The sequence below is a fragment of the Panthera onca genome, chromosome F1 (assembly GCF_046562875.1).
Source record: "Panthera onca isolate mPanOnc1 chromosome F1, mPanOnc1 haplotype 2, whole genome shotgun sequence".
Taxonomy (NCBI): domain Eukaryota; kingdom Metazoa; phylum Chordata; class Mammalia; order Carnivora; family Felidae; genus Panthera; species Panthera onca.
The window spans coordinates 27408520-27427471 of NC_138355.1; the positions used below are offsets into that span (position 1 = coordinate 27408520).

The 18952-nt window shown below is 44.7% G+C and overlaps 2 protein-coding genes across 13 annotated transcripts in view; one reads left to right on the forward strand and one right to left on the reverse strand.

The window, feature by feature from the left end:
* NCF2 (neutrophil cytosolic factor 2) overlaps positions 1-9057 on the forward strand; it is a 33099-nt gene extending 24042 nt beyond the window's left edge. Inside the window, exons 12-15 of the mRNA XM_060643748.3 lie at positions 313-464; positions 575-686; positions 5194-5371; positions 8541-9057. Coding sequence (XP_060499731.1) covers positions 313-464; positions 575-686; positions 5194-5371; positions 8541-8653 — 555 coding nt within the window. The 3' untranslated portion in view covers positions 8654-9057. The remainder of the gene's footprint in view (positions 1-312; positions 465-574; positions 687-5193; positions 5372-8540) is intronic.
* Positions 9058-9910: 853 nt separating this feature from the next.
* SMG7 (SMG7 nonsense mediated mRNA decay factor) overlaps positions 9911-18952 on the reverse strand; it is a 90593-nt gene continuing 81551 nt past the window's right edge. For 5 of the 12 annotated variants that reach the window (XM_060643736.3, XM_060643742.3, XM_060643740.3 and 2 more), the window contains 7 exons: positions 17894-18265; positions 16978-17127; positions 14967-15047; positions 14082-14241; positions 13236-13406; positions 12974-13119; positions 9911-12343 (listed from right to left, as the gene is read on the reverse strand). In XM_060643736.3, the coding sequence (XP_060499719.3) occupies positions 12230-12343; positions 12974-13119; positions 13236-13406; positions 14082-14241; positions 14967-15047; positions 16978-17127; positions 17894-18265 (1194 nt within the window). In that variant the 3' untranslated portion in view covers positions 9911-12229. Of the gene's footprint in view, positions 12392-12973; positions 13120-13235; positions 13407-14081; positions 14242-14966; positions 15048-16977; positions 17128-17893; positions 18266-18952 lie in introns of all 12 variants that reach the window. The other 7 variants (XM_060643741.3, XM_060643738.3, XM_060643737.3 and 4 more) reach the window with 3 other exon arrangements.

Genomic DNA, 18952 nt, shown 5'->3' on the forward strand with positions numbered 1-18952 from the left:
GATTATAGAAAGAGTCCCAAAGGAAGGGTGGGTGAGCTGACACCACACGCCATCCTTGGGCTAGGCACCCCTCGACAACCTTCCCCGCCCAGTGCACGCATTTCCTACTGGCCTTCAGCCCGTGGCCAGATCTTCTGGCCCGGAGGAATTCCCATCCAGGCCGGAGGGGTCTAGGGACTCTCTGAAAGCCCTCCCGCGGCTGTCGAGCCGGTGAGCTATTGGCCTCTCCCCACCACACCGAGTACTCCCCGTGAGCACACTCAGGACAGGCCTCGGACGCTCAGGAGTTCTCGTTGCTTCCTCTCCCCTCAGGAAGTAAAGCTCAGCATTCCCATGCCCTACACGCTCAAGGTGCACTTCAAGTACACGGTGGTCATGGAGACGCAGCCTGGGCTCCCCTACAGCCAGGTCCGGGACATGGTGTCCAAGAAACTGGAGCTCCTGCCGGAGCACACTCGGCTGAGGTGGGTCCACCCGCAGAGAGGGTGCAGCTGGGGGCCTGGCATGGGCCTGGAGGAGAGAAGAGAATTTGCACTGCTGTTCTCCGACGTGGTTCTCACTCCTGTCTCCCCAGCTACCGGCCTCGGGACAGCAATGAGCTGGTGCCCCTCTCGGAAGAGAACATGAAGGCTGCCTGGGCCGAGGCGAAAAACTACAGCCTGACTGTGTGGTGTGAGAACACAGTGGTGAGTGCGGCGAGCCCAAGGGCACCTGAGGTCGTGTCTGTACTGGGCCACTTCCTCAAGGACAGTCCACATTCCGACACTTACCGAGCGCGTCGGTGAGCCGGGCACTGTGCCTGGTGTTGAGGATAGGGTGGCTAACACCTCTGCCTCCCTTTCACCTGGGGCTAGGGGCCCCAGATGCAGCCAGGAGAGGGGTCCCTACAGGAGAAGAGCAGGCCCAAGAATGCCCAGGAAGCCTCTCAGTCCTCTCTGCCAGCACCTATAAATGAGCCAATGTTTAGGCCCATCACTCTCAAGCAAGGTGGGAATAAAATCCTAACTGAGGCTGAGCTCCTAGCCATTCTCCACTTCAAGTTTCCACGGGAAGAGCACTTGAGGCTGGAAGGTAATAGAGAGCATTTAGTTCACAAAGAGAGGACTTGGATAAACGTCCTACTAATAGGAAGCTTCTATTAGGAACTAACCACGTGCCATACGGTGTGCTAAGTGCACACTGCGTATCCATTCTTACAGTCCCCGAAACTCTCGGAGGAACCGTCACCCCATCTTATAATGGAGGAGACAAGGCAAAGAGAGGTAACCTTGACCAAGAGTACCGCCCATCAGTAGAGGAGCAAGGGCTCGGTGGGTGGTTTGACTCCAGGGCCTGCCTACATTCTTGGACACCTTTCTAGACCTCAGGGCCTAGAAAAGACTTAGCTGGAGTTAGGAGCAAAGTTAGAAGCTAGAAGTAGTGGCTGCAAGTTAACACTCTTGACCGCCCCGCCCCTTTGTCTCCGGGAGGGAAAAGTTGCCATTTCTTCTTGTTGTTGATGTTAATTCCTTCCCACAACCATGGCCCCTGAAAAGCATCCATCAACATACCTGTCAATATACCAACACACTTTTTTTTTGGTCTTTTATGTCATTTCATGTAAGTGGATGGTACAGTACATATATATTCCTATGAATATATATACTGTATGTATAAATTTTTGTTTTATCACCCATTTCAATATATACTCTTCCATTTATATATATACTTTTTTGTTTTAATAGTCCATTTTTTAAATGTTTGTTTTTGACAGAAAGAGTGTGTGTGTGTGTGTGAGTGCGTGCGCATGCACACAAGTAGGGTAGAGGCAGAGGAAGATGGGGGAAAGAGGATCCAAAGCGAACCTCAGTGCTGACAGCAGACAACCCGATGCAGGACTCGAACCCACAAACCATGAAATCATGACCCGAGCCGAAATCAGATGCTTAACCCACTGAGCCACCCAGACGCCCCATAATAGTCCCTTTCTTTTGATTGCTGATGGTATTGCTAAAAGGTATTCCATAGTATGAATACTACAATTTGTTCATTGATTCACCTCTTCGTGGATATTTGGATTGTTTCCAGCATTTGTCTATTTATTCTTCAACAAACATTTGCTGAACACTTCTGCTCTCCCTAGGCACTGGAGATATAAAAACTATTAAGGCATGGGATGCTTGGGTGGCTCAGCGGGTTAAGCATCTTACTCCTTGATTTCTGCTCAGGTCGTGATTTCACGATTCGTGAGTTACAGCCCTGGGTCGGGCTCTGTGCTGACAGCATGGAGCCTGCTTAGGATTCTCTCTCTCCCTCTCTCTGCCCCTCCCCTGCTTGCTCATGCACGCACACACACACACACACACACACACTCTCTCTCTCTCTCTCTCTCTCTCTCAAAATAAATAGACTTAAAAAGAAAACTAGTAAGACATAGGCTCTTCTTGGGGGAAAACGCAGGGCATGTGTTAAGTAAACTGATGGAAACGCACGAATGGCGTACCGTTTTATAAGCACATGGGAGGCGCTCTCACCCAAACATGTTGAAGGAAGGTGGGACAAGTCAGTAGTCTTCCTAGAGAAAATGATGCTGAAATCATCTTGAGACTTAGCCTTAAAGTGGTAAATAGCAATTAGCAAAGTGGAGGAAGTTAGGGCGCCTTATACAGATGGAAGGGCAGAGGGAAGACCCTAAGAGTTGGCAGTGGGTGAAGGTGGGGTCGGTGTTACTGGACACGACAGGGCGAGTGCCGGGAGACAGGTTGGCAAGGCAACAGGGCCACGTGACGGAAAGCCTTGCACACTGCTGCACTAGGATGAGGTTGTGAGCAGGGGAGAAAGCAGAATGACTGCTTGGGATGGAGGATTCTGGGGCATACGAGTAAAGCAGGGGGCTCTGTGAGGCTGGCCGGCCAGCGGACTTCCTCTGAGTACTCAGCTCCCCATGCATAGCCCTGACACTGGGGAGTCCTAACATAGTCAAGGAGACTCCCGTCTCCACTGACCAAAGCCATGGTCCTTCTGACACCTTCAGTTCTCCCCCCGCCCGCTGCCCCCACTAGCCCCGACTCCCCTGTTTCCTGCTTTAGCATTTTTTTTTAAAGTTTATTTACTTTTTTATAGAGACAGAGAGCGCACAAGCGGGGCGGGTCAGAGAGAGAGGGAGAGAGAACCCCAAGCAGGCTCCACGCTGCCAGTGCGCAGAGCCCGGAGTGGGGCTTGAACCCACTAAACCGTGAGATCACGACCTGAGCCAAAATCAAGAGTCAGAAGCTTAACTGCCTGAGCCACCCAGGAGCTCCTGCTTTAGCATTTTTAGATGGCAGCATCTGCAGTTACAGCAGGAGGCAGTACAAAATTCAACAGGTCATGTGTGAACCCTTCGGAGAGCTACTGGTTTTCACCTACGATTGGATTTTGAGACTATGGAAATGACCACACTGGCCAAGCTATTCCAGACCACCCAGGCCTTGGGGCCCTGTGAGGGGAGTCCCTCCTCCACACCCTCATCCCCACAGCTGGGCAGGGGTTTCTGCTTAGTCATGGAAGGGTCTCTTTGGTAGGTTCTCACTGAAATCAAAGACACACGTTTGCTGAGAAAGAAAAATGAGTAGGAGAGGAGGAGGCAAAGAAGGTGTGCCTGGAGGAAAGCCCCGTAGCTCTAGCCCCAGGTTGGTGGTATCTAAGAGCTCAGAAAATTGCCTTCAGGAAGTAGGGCCACTGGAGTGGCCTGGCTGGTGCCTCTGGCTGAGAGGCCGGGAGCCGGGACCCTGGGCAGGGGTGGGCGAGTGCTGGTGCAAGGGGTTCCCTTGGAAGTTTGAAAGGTCATCCTAGGTTTTCAATTGTCTGTCTTGGGACTAATCCCTTCGGTATCGTCTTGAAAGGATTCTGCCTAGGAGCTGTGTCCTAAATGTGGCTTACTCCACTTCAAAGGTTTAATTATTGTTGATTTTTGTCCTTTGAAGAGAGCTCCAGTCTCATTAGTGGCTGTCCGGGGCTAACCCTCCCCAAACTCCCAGCACAGAGTCTTGCTGGCCCTCAGTCCAGCTTCAGAGGTCATTGCTGAATGTTCTTCATCACTGCCCCTTACTCTTGTTGGTGGCAAGTCAGGATGTTCTCATTCACTTACTAGAAGAGCAGGAAAATGAACTATCATTTAAAAATCTACTCTGTGCAGGAACACTTACCATTAACCAAGCTTAAATACTGTGTATACACACACACACACACACACACACACACACACACACACACACTAATCCTCTCCCAGAGTGTTTAGTAACTGTCAGCTATTTCTATTCTACATCCTGTTGCTTCAGTCCTCTAGCCTCAATTTCAGGTAAGGAAACTGAAGTTCAGAGAGGTTACACTGCCTGCTCAGGGACACACAGCGGGAAAGCAGTGGAGCCAGGATACAAACCCAGGCCTTGGGACTCCGTAGGGCCATTTCTAACCTTACTGTACTGCCTTTCTGTAAAAGGGATCTGCCAAGGCTGGAACAGGCAACATTAGGAAGTGAGATCTTTGAAAGGTCGGCACAGCATTTACCCTAGCAGGGTTTCTAATGTGGATTTGTTTGATTCTGATTCATTTCTTTAGAAACTACACCCCTCTTCTTTTCAACATTTGTGGCTCAAAAATGACCACAATGGTGACTAGGATATGTAGCTACATAGATCAGAAAGCAAAGCCTTTTTCATGGCTTTGGGAAGAAGCTCTGCAGGGATTCTCAAACTTTATCAAGTGTGAGAATTACCTAGAGGACTTGTTTAAATGCAGATTGCTGGGCCCCACAATTCCAGGAGTTTCTGATTTAATGATAGGTTTGGGACAGGACCAGAAATATACATTTCTAACAAAGTCCCTAGTGTTGTGGGTGCTGGGGAGAGGGTATTGGATTCAGAGTCAGACACCCAGGTTTGACTTTTGGTTCTGTCACTTGTGACTCAATCTCTGTTTTTCCATCTGCAAAGTAGTACCCTACTCTTTTCCAGAATTACTGTAAGGTTTCTGAAGATTTTAAGATTGTATAGGTTCCTCCAGACCTTTTGGGTTCATTTATCTGACCATCCAATGTTCATAAAGTGCATGTTAGGTCTATGCTAGGGACTGATCACAAATTTGCCTTTATAAGTTTATATCCCAGGTGCTACACTGACATCTCACCGATTTCTTTAGCGATGGTCAATGTTCACTGGCCTTTTATTATTTCAGGGTGACCAAGGCTTTCCCGACGAACCCAAGGAAAGTGAAAAATCTGAAGCTAATAACCAGACAACAGAACCTCAGCTTAAGGAAGGAGGCCAAGTGGTAGCACTCTTCAGTTATGAGGCTACCCAGCCAGAAGACCTGGAGTTTCAGGAAGGGGACATAATCCAGGTTATATCAATGGGTAAGTAGTACTTCTGGTTGACAGAAACTAATTTCTGTGTTGGCAGAAATAAATTCAAGGGAAGAGGGAAGTATTAACCATCTACAAACCAAACTTTAGCCAGTGCTTCCAATATCCTTCCTAGTTTTCAGCTGGAGGGAGCAAAATGGAATGTTCCATCTTTCTATCTGTTGCTCCATTGGGCAGGGAAGCAACAAATGGCAGACTTAGCTAACATTCTTCTTATTAAAGATGGCTATGTTTTGGAAGACATGTATTCTCATTCCCAGAGTTAACGAATTGGAAGGTGGCTGGGATCATTTTGCCTTTGCAACAAGCCCTAAGGATACTTTTCTGCAAACCATAGTTCTTTGAATTGATGTATTTTTTGAAGGAGGAGGAGGAAAGAAGGGGGTAAATCTTGCCTCAAAAGAAGCTATTTGGCATTGCTTTGTGTCTGGTGATTTTCCCGATTCTGTTAGCAATCAAACACACTCCAAATTGAAACAGTGTAAGTGGAGAGTTCTAACTTAGTGCTTCACAAACTTCAGTATGCCAAAACACCCTTGAAAGTTTGTTAAATACAATTCCTTGGCCCAGCAACTAGAGATTCTGATTCAGGTCTGGGCTGGGGCCCACAATTTTGAATTTCTAAGAAGTTTCCAGTGTGATGCTGGTCTACTGACCATGAGAAGCCCTTTTCTAACTCATGGTTTGACATAATCTTATTTCTCTACCTTGAAAGGTGTAAGAGTCCCATCAAAAGCTTTGTTCAAAAACCAGAAATCTGCATTAGCAATGCAGAGTAGTGAAACCAAATACTATTACCAATTATAACGGAAAAATCCAAAAGGTTTAAGAAATGAGATTTTAAAGTTAATGGGTAGTGAATATACAATTGTATGGCAATTAGCTCAAAATAGGAGTAATAAAAGAAAGAAACAGGGGGCACTGACAGTGCAGATCTTCCAACAGGGGAGAATAGGGCTTAGTAACTCCCAGCACAATTTTTTAAAAGTTTATTTGAGAAAGCGAGAAAGAACAAGCCAGGGAAGCGTAGAGAGAGGGGGGACAGAGGATCCGAAGGTGGCTCTGTTCTGACAGCTGAGAGCCCGAAGCAGGGTTCGAACTCACGAACCATGAGATCATGATCTGACCTGAAGTCTGACGCTTAACTGACTGAGCCACCCAGGCACCCCCCATTCCAGCACCATTTTTTAAATGTCAGTATCAACCAACTAGCTACTTTGTCCAGTTTTTGTTGTTGTTGTTTGGTGGGGGATGGGGTAAGGAGATAAAAACTAGAGAACACACAGAAAAACCTTCTGGGTAGATAGGCTGAGAAAAAAGAAGGTGGCATATTCCTTATTGTGACATTGTAAATCAAAGCTGGTTTAATTCAGTTACGTACCCACAAAACAGTTTGAAACTTTATCAGACCACTTAAAGAGGAAACAATTCAGCATAAACAGTGGATTTACAGTGGGGTTGAGGGTGAGTTCAATCATATTCAACAGTTATGCAATGGCTTCATTCACAACGTTTCTCAAATTTTAATATGAACCACCTGGGAATCTTGTTAAAATGGATTCGATCAGGTTTTGGGTGGGCCCTGAGATTTTGCCTTTTTTTTTTTTTTTTTTTTAACCCTAAGATTTTAAGTAATCTCTACACTCAACGCGGGACTCAAACTCACAAACCCGAGATCAAGAGTCATATGCTCTACTGACTGAGCCACCCAGGCACCCCTGAGATTTCTAGTATCCTCCTAGGATCCAAGACAAGCAAATACTCTAGTCCTTGAGTCACTCACATGCTAAGTGCAAAAGATCAAGGCAGTGGTTTGCAATTAGAATTACCTGGGGGGAACTTTAGAAAAAACTGATGCTCAGCCACACCCCACATTAATTAGAGTTTCTGGGGACAGGATCCACATAGCATCTGATCTAGATGTCTTACATTCAAAAATGAACTTCTGAACTAGTTTCATGTTCTAGGAGATGGGCTTTGGAGTAGGTCAAACCTAAGATGCCTGGTATTTATTGGCAGAATTAACCCCGAACAAGCTATTAATCTCTCCAGGTCTCCTTTCCTGAATACTATCTACAATGGAGTTATTATGAAGTCTGAGTGTGTGTGCGTGTGTATCTAGAACAGTGCCTGTAACTTACTAAAGGCTCAAAACTGGAGCCATTAAGATCCATATGTTTTATAAACATGGACTAAACTCATGACTGGCTCTAACTCAATTCTTTGATTTCACTAGTGGACTTTCATTATTAATAAACATTTGACCCTTGAACAACGCAGGGTTAGAGGTGCCAACACGCACCCCCCCCGCCCCAGGCGCAAAAATCTGAGTAGAACTTTTGACTCTCCAAAAGGTTAATTGCCAATAGTCTGCTGTTGACCAGAAGCCTTAACGATAACATAAACAGTTGGTAAACATACATTTTATATATGTAGTATATACTGTATTCTTACAATAAAGCTAGAAAAAATGTTAAGAAAATCGTAAGGAAAATACATTTACAGCAGTGTACTTATCAAAAAATCTGTATAAGTGGACTCTCATAGTTCAAACTTGTTATTGTTCAAAGGTCAACTATTTAATTTATGGGACGTCCCTTTCTATGGACAAGGACATAAAGATTCCCAACAGGGATTGGACAAAACTCTTCCCTTGTTTAAAGAAAAATTGCATCTCAAGATTATTGTTCAACTTTTTTCATCTAACTTTTCTGACAACTTTTTGAAAAATCTAATGGATTCTTCTGCATGACTGCTCAATTATCCTATCTAAGGCAGAAACCAATAAGATGGTGAAGTCCTATGTTCACTCCTCCCTTAAATCACTAATACAGACTTCTTGATCTGGGTAGCATATCCAGAGAAGGTAATTTTCCTGTACTGGTTTCAGAAATCGATGCATACAGGGGTGCCTAGGTGGCTCAGTTGGTTGAGGGACAGACTTTGGCTCAGGTCATGATCTTGCGGTCTGTGAGTTTGAGCCCCGCGTCCAGCTCTGTGCTGACAGCTCAGAGCCTGAAGCCTGCTTCGGATTCTGTGTCTCTCTGTTTCTGCCCCTCCCCTGCTCATGCTCTGTGTCTCTCTCTCTCTCAATAATAAATGTTAAAAAAAATTTTTTTTTAAAAAGAAAGAAATCGATGTATACATTTCCTTTTATCAGTGAATGAAGACTGGCTGGAAGGGGAGTGCAAAGGGAAGATTGGCATTTTCCCCAAAGCTTTTGTTGAAGAACACGCAACTACGGACATGGAAAGCTCTCCTAGAGGAGTCTAGGATGTTCTATAACCTACAAAGTTGGAGAAAAGGAACTACAGTTTGCAAAGTTTAGCATGCCTCTGTAGAACACTGAACTGAGACATTACTGTTTGGAAGTGTTAACTAGTCTACTTTTCCCACTGAAAATTTAACCTATTAGACAATGATGTGAGAACTTACCATGATGATAACCCAGGGGTGGGGGGTGGGCTGGGGTAGAGTGGGTAGAAACGTCTGGAAGGGTATGAGGTGTATGTGTGTGTGGGGGGGGGGGGGGGGGGCTTCTAGGGTGTTCGTAATGTTTCTTGCTTGGAGTGCTGACTACCCAGATGTGTTCACTTTGTAAAAGTTCACTGAATTGTACACTTGCTGTTGGTGCACTTCTGTATGTGATACCTCAATAAAAAAACTTGCAAACACAAGACTCAGAGCGCAGGCCCAAGGCCTACATACAACTACCCCTATTCCTATACCACTGTAGTCACGGACTCCTAGAGCCCGAGGTAAGTTTACAGGTAATTTAGATGGTACACATTTTCTTTTCTTTTTTTTTTTTTTTTTTACACATTTTCTTTATTACAAGTCTCACTGCTTCCCAAGGAATACAATTTTCAATTCCACAGAGAATTACAATACTAGAGTTATATCCCTTCATGCCTTCTCAGAGAGGGACACTTATTAAGAGTTCACTACTGAATATGTGCCACTAACATTTAAGCGATATAAAGAAGCCAGATTCAGGAAGCCAGCTGGTTAGGACTATCCTGTTAGTTAACATTTTGTATGTACTGTACTAATTTATATGATAAAATTCTATGTATGGTTTTATTTTGGTTATCATTTAACCAAAGGCTTGATTTTTCAGGGTTAAGTTAGATGAATGATTCCACAAATACATAGAACTCCTCTCTCTCCAGGAGACCTGGAGTTCTCCACAAGAATTCTCCTTCTTTGTACAGCATGTGTGGCTTTGTAAACAGTGTTACTGTGGCTTTATTAATAGTAAAAACAGGGATAAAAATGGAGGGTTGTTAACTTCTTTGCATAAGCCAATCTTTATCAGAGAAAAGAACTGTGACCATCAGTTTCTTTCTACCCGCCCCTTTCCATAATAATGCACTTTGGTTTGGAATGCTGCTAAAAGCAAAAATAACCCTGAAACATATTCAATCTTTGGCCATCTCCGCTCTGCCCTAGGTGACTTGTGCGTAGTTTAAATACTTATTTTTTAAGTAGGATATTTTTAGGTTAGAAAAGAAACCATGTACACACAGATCTGGTTGGAGAGAACATGGTTTAATTAAAGGCAAAGCTGATTTCAGCAGCTGCAGGTCTTGCACAGACAGACCAAAACAAAAAACAAAAAAACAAAACAAAAAAACAAAAACAGAAGAGAAGGTTTACCACACAAAACCAGTTTCTGATGAAGATTCTCCTCTCCCTCCTCATTACTCCACGTTGAGGATGATTAGGCGAGAAACCCCGCCCCAAGAATCAGAAAACATTCCAAACACCAAATTCTCATGCAGAAACGGGGCTGCAGATGGGACCCGGGCAGGACTGGGAGTGAGAGAGTGAACCTGGCTAGCTCGTCTGGGGTGTGAGACTCAGGGACAGCTCGAACACTGGAATGTTACAGCTGCCTGAATGCAGAGCTCAAACACACAGAGTGGGTCAAGGTAGTGGGCAAGGAGGGACTGGGAGAGAGGTGGACCCAGGGAAGGAGCTGGGGAGAAGCACAAAGGGTTTCATATTGCCATTGGGTGGGGGGCTTCACCCTTTCAGACCTTTCCAAAAACAACAAAAAACAAAAACAAAAATCCCCAAACACCACGTCAAACTTAAGGAGCAATACTGTGAGCCTACGGGGCTCCAACCACTCTCTGAAGAGCAACGAGCATTCACCTCACCCCTTTCATCACTGGGGTTGCCCAGAATCTAGCGACACCCGGGGCTCCTGGATGTGCTTTGCTCTGCAGCTGTTTTCCAGTTCGTGAGTCCCACGCTGACTCCATACACTCACACACACTCCCCTTCCCCCCAGGAGAGCAGATGGGCAGATGGGTGCACGCGCGCGCACACATACGCACACGCACGCACACACACACACACACACACACACACACACACACAGGAGAGACCTCCCAGAAACAGACCCTACCACTAGCACAGCAATTGGACATTTAGATTGTTTCCATAATTTCCCCTTAAAATATTACTCTTCCAGGAACTAACAGAAATGCTGTCCTTCTGTTTCTACACAAGAAAATGTTCAGTCCTCTTTTCTTCTAATAAATACCAAATAAAAGTTTATTTTCCTTTCTTTCGCCTTTTCCAGAATGGACTTTGTTGTGTTTTCTTCTGTGCATGGTGCACATGTGTCCATGTTGCCTTGAATTTCACTCTGACAGTGGAGGTCGGGGGACGCAGCTGGGCCGGGGCCTGGCCTGCGGTGCACGCACGCAGACGCCGCTGCTTCCTTCCTCCTTGGACTGTCTTTTGGGCCCCAACTGCTGGACCCCATGCTGTTGCTTCTCGGCGAGATGTCGTACACATTAGGAACAGAAACAATTACTAGCATACAGCACAGGGCAGAAAAGGGATGGAGGTAGGGACAGGAGGAGGTGGGTGGTAAGCAGGATGGGGTCACAAAAACCAATCGAACAAAAAATAACCACACTGAAAGCTTCTACCTATTAAAATGTGTCAGGCCACGAATGGACCAGCCTGCCTTCCGTGAGACTGCTCGCTATGCTACGGTAAAATGTACAGGAATCAAAAACATTAATTTAAAATCTTCCAGCAGTCATCTGCCAGTCCAGCCCAGCACCACCACCCATACTGCATCCTCGATCGGGGCTCGAGCACCTACAGAGTGAAGGGCATTTCCTGCCGGAGTCTCCAGGCCAGAGGAGGGCCGCCAGAACCTTCTGAGTGAAAGTTGAGGCCTTGGACTCTCCCTCGTGGAGCACTGCCACTGGCCGAAGAGGTCCGTTTCCCTCATCCTGTCACCACCAACCTCTCGCAGGAGCAGCGAGCGGGGCTTTTCCTTGCTACACACTGACTAGAAGAAGCACGTTGTGTATGGAAGAATTCAGTGTGACATTATACTACCGAGAGTAATAACAATAATAAAAGATGTTCAGGAATAATCTCAACTACATTCTCAGTCAGCAAAGCAATCATTAATGGATTCCTATTTTATTCCCCAGAGAGGAAAACAGGACCGAGAAGTTCCCGCCGGCTTCTCCCACCTGCCTCCCCTTCTCAGCTTTCACTTCCCTTGTGGCTGGGGGCATGCACGACGGGGAAGGTGAGAGGCGGTGACATCAGGTAACTGAGTGAAGACAAACAGCAGTTCCTCTCTCCCTCCGGAAGGCCCTGGGGGGACAGAGAGTTCCTGATGGTTTTTTCTTTTTGTTGCACTGCGGACATTTCGTGCACACTCAGCGCGCTGGTGGAACGCTTACACCCTCTCGACAGCAAGAGACAGAAGAGAGGGCTGCCACCTGCAGGGGACTGTACGGGCCAGTCCTGCAAACCCAACATGCCATGGTTTATGGAGCCTTCGTTCCCAGGGTTGCCACTCTGGCCTCAGTGTGGAGGGTTCATGGCGCCTTGTCCCCGCTGCTGTTTCTGTTTCTGCTGCATTAACAGCTGCTCCAGAGCGGAAGGTCCAGGATGCATCATGGAACTGGACCAGATAGACTGAAAAACAGCCCAGAGCTTGTCAGCAGAGGTCAAATGCCTGGATATCTGAAAGGGATTTGTTTTTCAATCCTCGCCAAATATAAAGGCATATAAGTCCCAAGATCCCCGCCCCCTAAAAAGATCCAGCCATTAGAAGAAGTTGTTCTAAGACTGTCTTTAAGATCAGTCAGTTCCTGTTATTTTTATAACCAGATGATTTTAAACCAGAAAAGGTGAAAGTAGTTTTCACTAAAACTCAGTGCCACGTGAGACCACAGAATATTTACTATAAAGATTTTAGGCAAACAAAACATTTCCAAAATTAGACACTCTTCTTTTACTTGTTCACAAAAGGCTTCAATCAAGCATTCCAAAATGAATCACAATTTTGACCTTAGAATGCAACTAAAACCTTTGTTTCTGTCCCCGCCCCTGTCCCCAGGATAACTGCCTTATCAGCAGAGAATGCACAAATTAAAAACAACTTCCTATTCAAGAATCTTCTAAGGCAGATCATGTTTCTAGGACTTAGCTAGATATGTGCTATAGATCAATCAGTTCTAAGGGCCTTAGGAATGAGCCTAGCTATTTACATGAACAAAAGCAGAAACAGCTCTGGTGGCTCTTGTTTTCCTAAAACTCACTCACCTTTAGGCTTTCCATGAGGACAGCAGAGGAATCCTCCATGGAGGGGCCGTGGCCTGTCCAGGTGCCACTTGGAGTGCTGGCCTGATGCCAACTGCTCTCAGAGGCTGATGTTGCTGAGAGATAATCAATGCCGAACCCACCCATGGCTGAGAGATGCAAAGAGATAAGAATTCAAGATGTTCTATCATTGCCAAACACCAAACACCAGAGAAGGGCAGAGTAAGTGACTTCACTTTCATTAGGCAAGAAGTCTGGACCTCACCTGGCTTATCAGTTTTCCACCGATCTGCAGTTCTCCTATCCCTGTTATCTGGAGTCCCGATAGGTCCAAAGTTGGAGAATGGAACAGAATTATGGTTATGTGTTGGAGGGGAGCTCGGCAGGCTGCTTGGGTTAGAGGAATGGGGAGACTGGCTGGCTGGTGTTGAATGATCTAGTAAATACCAACAATAAAACAACATAAGACATTAAATAGATGTTCCACAAACATACCAAGAACCTGAGTTTTCTGTAGATCTAATCACTTAAATTCTACTAAAAATAACCACAGGGCTTTGGGACAAAGGTAAAAATAAGGGCCCACAAAGGGACTCTGCCAGATGCACTAATCCGTCTTAAGGCATACTCCTTGCTTTAGAAAAACAAAAAAAGCAAAACCAAGCAGACAATTTTGTGCATGCACTATTTTGGCATGTCTGTTTCAGATAAATTATCTACTGGTCTTCTCTAATTGCCTAACCTTAAGAATTACTATTAAATCAAACTCCAAGTATAAACTTGGGATTAAAAAACCCCTCTATTTTAAAAAGTTCAACTTTTCCTACAAAGAATGAGTATCTACAAACCAAACTAAAAAACAGCTGGAAACCTTAAGCTAAAACCCATATTTTTCTCCCTTACAACTCTGCTCATTATGGATGTAAGAAAAAGCTTTTTTTAGTGGCATTTATTTCATGAACTGGCTCATCAGGCTTTTTTCCTATTTTCGTTCAGAAATTACTTAAAAAACAGAACAGCTAATATATTTATAATGTAAAATCATACTGATTCACTATCAGTTTGAGGGTATTAGAAATGCAAGGTCTGTAATTTAAAGACTAGCCAATACCTGAACTGGCAGGAAGTGATGGAGACCATGGGGTCCCTTCAAAGAGGGAGTACAGTGATGTCTCCTGGGGGGCCAGCGAAGGATTAAGTTCTGTTTTGGAGCTGGTTGTCAGGTTTTTCCCATATACCTCATTGAACATACTGTTATTTGGGTATCTTTCCTGAAAGACAATGACAACCAAATTATAAACTCACTGCAAGGAAAGAGATTTCAGCAAATGCAATGTTCATGTTCATGAATGACTGATACACTTTAAGCTTTTCTTTTTTTAAAAAGTTTACTTGTTTATTTTGAGAGAGGGAGAAAGTGTGCATGTGCACCTGTGTGCACGCGTGCATGCGCAGACACAAGTGGGGGAGGGGCAGAGAGAGAGGGAAGGAGAACCCCAAGCAGGCTCCGTGCTGTCGGCCTGCAGCCTGAAGTGGGACTCAAACTCAGGTACCATGAGATCATGACCTGAGCCACAATCGAGTCAGACGCTTAACTGACTGAGCCACCCAGGTGCCCCACTTTAAGCTTTTCTTAGTAAGACAAACTTTTGAAGACTTTTGTTTCTTTTGGTTTCCCTGTTAAATTCATTTTCCCTCACCCTTTATTTTCTCTATCTATGTAAACAACCCAGATTAAAAAGTACAAATAATTCACTTGGCTGAACAACAGAGCCCTAAGGATTTCCATATTAATGAGAAGTTAAAGGGTTCAAATTTATAACAAACAAGTATCTCATATACCCAAATCAGAGAGAGACAGAGGATAAAAAATCTGGAAGGCAGCAATATATGGGAGAGAAAGGGAAGAGAAAAATAGGGGTACTGAAATAGAACGGGAAAGGAAGTTCCAGCCTACAATAAAAGCACAATGCAGGATTCTTCACTGTTGACCCACCTGATTGAGAGAGAATCCGGTGAGGGACAAGAAAGAGGATGAGTGTGACATGAGCTCCGAGGGCTTCTCCAACAAGGATTTCTTCACAGTGCCAGAAAGAAAAAAAGTAGTTACATTATGGCCTCCATTTCCTTAGTATCAATCTTAAGTTCCTACAGAGTAGAGGACCACCAGTTAAGCATACTTGTACTTACCTGTCATGTACAATGTCGGGCTCAGAAGATGTGAATTACATATTCCTACCATGACACCAGCTACATGCCAGTTGCCACAGGTGAGTCAGAACCCTCCCGGATCAATACCTCTAATCTAGCACAGAGATCCTGGCAGGGACCAGGGACGCTGGAAAATGGCAGTTCTGAGTGTTTACTAGCAGGAACTTTCCCAAATCCCCTTGTTAAGAGGTGCATTTAAAATACTCTCAAAACAAGACGCTGAACTGATCTGGCAGTCTTTTTCCCCCAATTTTTAAAACCCTCACATTAATGACTTAAAGGCTTTCAAATCTATTTGACAACTGGTTTTGTCAACATGGTTCCTAAACAGCTATTTGTGGTATATGTTAAAATAGTTGCTGAAGTTGAGCTTACGGGTACTGGCTCTAACAAAACTACCAGGAGAAAAAAAAAAAAGCTGAATCTCTGTCCTTGAACGGTAGGTCAGCAAAGCATTTATTAAATGTCTGCCACATGCAAGGCACTGTCACACACATTGTATCATTAACAACATTAAATATAGAAAGTATTATATATATGTTTTGTAAACATGGGGAAAACAACTCTAAAACACTACCCTCCACGTCCACTTGCACCACCACCAGTTTCGTTGTGAATGGGGGGGGGGGGGGGGAGCATGGCGGGAACCAGGGAGCCGTTAATGAGTTGTCCGAGAGGCACCCCCCCTGGCCTTCAAGCCGCACAAGCAAAGAAGCAGCAAGAAAGGCAAACACACGGAGCCAACAGCTTAGCAGTTAGGTTTCCCACAAACCCCTAGGTGCCATCACTGCGCTCTCCTTCAGTTTCTAGGGGATCTCTTATTTCTCTCACTTGGGGGAAGAGTGGCGCTCTCTCTGCCCACTCACGAAATTCAAGCGCCAGGGATGGCAGCTTCTATCACGAGAGATGTGAAGCTTTTATTTCTCCTAATCCTAAAGTCAATGCATTTTAACCTTATGAACGTTTTCTGGCCTCATGTTTATGGGAAAGAAATAGCAAAAAAGTAGAACTCTGAATTGTTTTTGTGTTTTGCTAAGATGGAGTAGACAAAAGGGAAAAACTTTCTAGCATACATCTTCCCAATTTTTTTACATGCTCCCCCACCTTCGCAGAATGCAACGTAAACATCAATGAGTATATACAAGGCCATCCTTTGAAATGCTAGAGGATTGTTTTAAAAAGATACCACTAATCAAAAAAAAAAAAAAAAAAAAAAGATACCACTAATCAATACATAAGGCTTTATTTTATGCCATCCTAGTTATTTCTCTCTGTATTTACTCATTTATGGCACGCCGTTTCTAAATAGAATCGTCTTCATTTTTACTCATTCTGTTTATGAATCTCACTCTGAATTGAAGTCAGGGCTCTTAGTTAACCAAACAGAAAAGAGCTACATACTCTTCAATAATGTCACTAAAAAATCTAGAACATTTATATGAAGAAAAATCTCACTGCTCCTAAGCAAGATTAAACGATCCTTGAAACTGCTGGGTTTAGATGGAAGTACCACCTGCAAAGTAAGTTAATTTGCCAGCATCACATCCTATGACCAGCCCTGAATAACACTTACAACAAAGCTAGGACTCGGAGATTTAGAACCACGGAGTCAGAAAGGTTTTGCCATATTCTACTACCGTTTGAAGGTTAGCTTTGGCAGTGAGAAAATAAATTGTACAATTCTGTAAAGAAAGAAAGCTCAAAGCTCCAGAAAAAAAAGAAACCATCTATTCCAAGGACTACAAAATCTCAGGAAAGAAGCTGGGGTTAGAGCAAGAATTACGTCAAATACATACAAAGAGGCTCCGTCCAGGAAGAGAGGCGAGAGGGCCCAGCAGAGCTGGGTAAAGATCAGGAGGGTTAGAAAAAATCAGCTCTTCCTCTTCCTCCAAGGCAGCCAGACTCTTTAACAGGTCCGGAGGAAGCAGAGGGGAGCCCTTGGGGTCCTAGTGACAGAAAGGATCACAGTGAGATGTAGTAAGGGATGACGAAAGCACAAAGGAGTAGCAGCACAGTTAGGGGGACAGAGGTAAGTACAGTCAAGCAGAAGAATCCCAGGGAGACGGTACTACGCAAAGAAAAAGCTCTGAAACAAGCAAGGTGACACAGGACAGTGGTAGTGAAAGAGCAAGACGGTAGAAAGGAGCAAAAACCACTGACAAACAAGGAGCAGCACATCAAAGGTTAACGCGGCCAGTGAGGAAAACAATGCGTAGCAGGGTGATCAGCGTGATCTTGGGCTAACAGAGAAACAGCTCTTTTTAAAAGTTACACATGCACACCCATTTCTCGTGAATAAAGAGAGAAAGGAAGGAGAGCTCCGCTATCGAAAATAACTGGCTGACTTCGTTCCTCTCAGAAAGCAATTTGTTTAAATACGCAGTAAACCTATTTTTAAACTCAGATGATTCAGCCCAACTGAGAGGAGCTTTGTTTCACAATTCCCCAATATGCCGCGTGCAAGATTTCTGCACATGATTTCTCTGCCAGACCACCACAGTCCGCATCGGTGACAGAGCCCCTCGCTCCTCCGAATCCAACAGACTGTGCCAGTGTGTGGAGGAGACCAGGAGCCACACCAGGTGCCGGGCAGCGTGCTGCAGCGCTAACGAATCGGAGAGTGGCCTTTACAAGCATCTGCTTTAGAAATTCAAAAGATACGCAGCCCCACACCTATGTCCGCTGTGTCTGGTGATGGGAAAGGACACACACCTCAAATGGCATCCTGGGCACAGGATCCTGCTCTGGACGGAAGACTCCTGGTGACCGTTTGCCTCTGCGGTCCACACTTGCTTGCTGGGCCATGACAGCTCTGTTATCAGCCATGCTGTAGGAAGAATCCCAGTAGAACTCTGGGACCTTGACTTCTGAGGGATTATGGTTATATGGCTCCATGGGAAAAGGCTTCATTTTTTTCTCTAGAGGCTGCTGCTGCATTACAGGAGGTTGCAATGAAGGCTCAAACAGTTTTATGGGGTCTTGGGGCTGAAGGTAGTAGGGCTGTTTCACAGGCATGATTTTCCCTAATGGGCCTTGAACCTGAGGGGGATTCCACAGCTGTTTGGAGGCATCTGCCTGTTGATACTAAAAAAGAGATGCTTGTCATCAAGATGAGGATAAAATGCAATGTTACATTCAATACTCAGGAAATCACAAAATGAACTTGAGAAACTTAACTGACAAAACTCAGTTTCCTTTACCCTTTATGTTTTTCAATACGCAGAGCTTTCTCGGATGATGGGCACTGAACTCACCTTCTCTTTCAATTCAATTATTTATGAGGTTTAATGAACAAATGAAAGCGTGTGTGCTATGTGTGTGTGTTCCCCCTTCCCAGCCCAAGTACTGCGGGGTTGATGATATTTAAGAATGGTGTCATAGCTTTCTTAACACCTCGTCAAGATTATGATTCTATTTCCCTCCTGTAGTTTATTTTCAAATAGGAGAATTATTTATATAAAGTTCTTTTCTACAAAGTTGACAAGCAGCAGCAGCAGCAGCAGCAGCAGCAGCAGCAGCAAAGAACAGTAGTTAAGATCTATTATCCTTTACAAAGGATAAAGGGAAACATCTGAACTTCCCTAAACAGCAGAGAGAGTGTATTCTTCTCCATAATCCTTCCATAGCAGAAGCATCTGGAAAGCTTAAGTAGTAAGCTTTGGTAATTTTGGTATTTCTAATTAACCAAAGTAAGTTTGGTATTTCTAATTAACCAAACACTGGCCCATTCCAGTCTCCCCTCCTCCTGATCTTGGCTGGACGGTACGCACA